A 3299-nucleotide genomic window follows, 5' to 3' on the forward strand; every position below is an offset into this window, starting at 1 on the left:
AAACCTCCAGGCCCTGGGCTTCCAGCCTCCGCAAGCCCGGGGGCACATGGAAACCACAGGCAAAGGAAAGGGTGTGCGTGCAGGGATGGTGGAAGGCGTCCCAGGAGGCTGAACTCCCCACCCCAGCACGCCACTCCTCCAATCCCGCCCTGCCCCAAGGGCGCATCACCCTCTCCCTCTGCCCGCAGAGGAACACGTAGGTGGGCGGCCAGAGACCAAGCGTGCCTGCGGGGAGCGGGCCACCCCGGCGGCGCGGGGAGCGGCCTGGCAGCACCAAGCTTTGTTAGCGACGCTCGGGGAGCCACGCGCCGGGCGTACGCGCTTCCTCCCGGGGGCGGGGCGTGGGGCCGCGCCCTCCGCGATTGGCCGGCCTGCCGGCCGGCGATTGGCTGACACCCCGGCCCCCGCCCCCAGGGACGCGGTCGGGTGGGGTGGGGGGCGCGGGGCCCCAAGGCGCGGCGCGTGCTGCCCTCGGGGGTCTCGCGCGCCTCCGGGACGGCCGCGCCTCCATCGAGGCCACGCCCTCCTCCCCAAGGCGCGCGCTGCGCGTGCGAAAGATCAACAGCTCCGGGGTTAGTGGGCTACGCGTGGGATGGGATGAGGGTCCCCGACGGTTTCACGCGGGACCTGTGGACACGGCTGAGGTGGCGGGGGTCGCACCGGGGACCTGCAGACAGCGCCCGGAGGTCGGGCGGCGGTGAGGGGCGCACACGGGACCTGCGCCCTGCGTCTCGGGGGGCGCACTGAGCACCTGTTGGGAGCTGGGGGCCCGCTGGGGACCTGCAGACTCCGCCCGGGGAGGAAGGGGTGGGGGACGCGCTCACGGCGGCGTGGTGTTTGCAGGTTTGTATGCGCAAGGGGGAGGGCGAAGCGTGGCAGGAGGGCGAGGCGAGGGAAGGAGGGCGTGAGAAAGGAGGCGGCGGCGGCGCGGAGGAGGGTTATCTATACATTTAAAACCAAACCGCCTGCGCCGCGCTGGGGAGACCTGGGGAGCGTCCGACCGCACGCGCGGGACACGAGCGCCCCACGCTCCCAGGCGCGCACGGCCTGCCACCTCTTGGCCCCCTGCGCCCCGCTCTCCTTGGGCCCCAGACGACCCGGGACGCGTACCTTGGCGAATCGCTCCGCGGCACAACGCCCGGGGCCCTCTCGGGGTTGTATCGTCCTCCCGCCGACTCCCGTTCCTCTGTCCGCCCCACCTGCTGCGCGCGGGGACTCGGAGGAATCGCGCGGCGAGTGGATGCGGGCGCGATGGACAGCGGCGCACTGCTCCGGCCCGCGCCCCCCGTGCCTGGTGTCTCCGGCGGCGGCTGCGCCGCTCGGCGGCGACCCACATCCCCACCACTGCTGCGCTGCAGCCGGCGGCGACGGCCCGGCGCATCGGAGACCGGGGGCGGCGCGGCGGCTGTGGCGCGGCGCAATGAGCGCGAGCGCAACCGCGTGAAGCTGGTGAACTTGGGGTTCCAGGCGCTGCGGCAGCACGTGCCGCACGGCGGCGCCAGCAAGAAGCTGAGTAAGGTGGAGACACTGCGCTCAGCCGTGGAGTACATCCGCGCGTTGCAACGCCTGCTGGCGGAGCACGATGCCGTGCGCGCCGCGCTGGCCGAGGGGCTGCTGGCACCAACAGCCGCGCGGCCCCCCGCATCCAGCGGGCCTCCCGGGACCCCCGCCGCCGCCGCCGCCGCCTCGCCTTCCTGCGCCTCGTCGTCCCCGGGCCGCGGGGGCAGCTCGGAGCCCGGTTCGCCGCGCTCCGCCTACTCCTTGGACGACAGCGGCTGCGAGGGCGCGCTTAGCCCCGTGGAGCGCGAGCTGCTCGACTTCTCCAGCTGGTTAGGGGGCTACTGAGCGCCCTGTCCCCGAGGTAACCTCCGGCGGCGGGGAAGACGGGGGTCGCAGCAGGGGCAGCCGGGCGGGGTGGAGGGGACAGCCCCGCCGCACGCACCCCCGAGAGCAGCCGAGCCCAGCGCCAGGCCCGGGTGAGGGCTTCGATTTCGCTCACTCTTCATTTTCCCCAAACTTTGTCAAGCCTGTGCAAGACAGGCGTTTGTTTGTCCGGGATTGCAAAACTTCCTCCCGCTGCCGCGCTGAAGGGGGAGCAGGGAGGGGGGCCCTCGGGCGGGTGAGGCCCCGAGCGCACGCTGATCCCGGGGCAGAGTTGGGCGCTGGGAGGCGGGGTGACTTTGCATTGCAAATCGCGCGCCCGGGCCGAGTGGCAGAAATGAGTCGGCGGTGCGGAGCCCTGACTCACTGCGGCGCTCGGAGCGCCCGCCCCGCCCCCACCCCGGTCCGGGCGCAGACCGAATCTGAGGCACCCACGGACTCGAGCTCCAAAACCAACCAAGCAAACGAAACTGCAGACTTCGCTTGTGGGGCTTGGGGGGGGGGGGCAGGGCCGGATCCCGAACTAATGCGCGTCCCCGTTTCCCCTCCCCTCCCCTCCCAGCAGCCGAAGCCCTGGACACCGAGCGGCCAGCGCGCTCATCACCTAGGAGCAAAGTGGGCCGCCCGCGCCTCGGGCCCACCGTCCCGGCGGGCGAAGCCACCACCGAGCCTGGTCTCTGCCGACGGTCCCCCGTGCGGCCCAGCCTGACCAAGTGCCGCTGGGGAAACGGTCCCCGGCCTGAACCTGCCCCGCTGGCAGCGGCTTCCTCAGACCCAGACCACCCTTCCCCCAGAAGTTCTCCACCCGGATGGGGCCAGGGCACCAACACCGAGAGTTTTGAACGGGAGAGGATTTTATAAAGGACACAGAACAGCGATCTTTTACACATTCATTTGAACTGCCCAGGGATACCGGTAATATGAAGACTTATTTTTGTATAAAAAATTCCTTAGACTCTGAACACAATAAAGATTGTCTACCCCAGCCCCTCCCCACTACTGGAATTTTCCAACCCCGCCAAGATCTGGACGCTGGCTGCCCCCTGAGGGGCAGTGTCCCCGGTGGGCGTGCCCTTGCAGTGGCTGGATCGCGCTCCCAGCTCCGGTCGGACCTTGTTGGAAAACCTGATTCAGGGCAGGTGGACTTAACGAATAAATCAGTGCTGTGTATCTGGCGTTGGGGGTGCCCTCTCCATGCCCTCAGGCCCCCGTTTCCCAGGTGAAGGTGGGGCATGGGCGGGACCCAGCAGGTCTGGCCCCTGTGGTCACTTCTTCCTGGACTCCACCCCCTCCTCTGTAGGGTGGGGCCAGAGGCCTGCAGCCGGGTCACCTCTGTGCCAAAGCAATTCGTAGGCACCTCGTGAGGCAGGGAGCTTCCAGCAGGTGGCAGGCGCAGGCGGGCGGCCAGGCAGGGCCAC

At 70.1% G+C, this 3299-nt stretch overlaps 1 protein-coding gene across 2 annotated transcripts; it reads left to right on the forward strand.

Annotated features, from left to right (window-relative positions):
* The first annotated feature begins 1232 nt into the window (after positions 1–1232).
* ASCL2 (achaete-scute family bHLH transcription factor 2) lies at positions 1233–3056 on the forward strand. 2 transcript variants are annotated; one of them, XM_030331378.1, is made up of 2 exons: positions 1233–1861; positions 2444–3056. In XM_030331378.1, exon 1 carries the CDS (start codon positions 1252–1254, stop codon positions 1843–1845), a length of 594 nt encoding a protein of 197 aa, XP_030187238.1. In that variant the 5' UTR covers positions 1233–1251; the 3' UTR covers positions 1846–1861; positions 2444–3056. The 2 variants fall into 2 exon arrangements, with proteins under 2 accessions (XP_030187238.1, XP_030187239.1); XM_030331379.1 differs by having other exon boundaries at positions 2447–3056.
* Positions 3057–3299: the final 243 nt, after the last annotated feature.

Source organism: Lynx canadensis, chromosome D1, assembly GCF_007474595.2.
Source record: "Lynx canadensis isolate LIC74 chromosome D1, mLynCan4.pri.v2, whole genome shotgun sequence".
Classification (NCBI taxonomy): Eukaryota; Metazoa; Chordata; class Mammalia; order Carnivora; family Felidae; genus Lynx; species Lynx canadensis.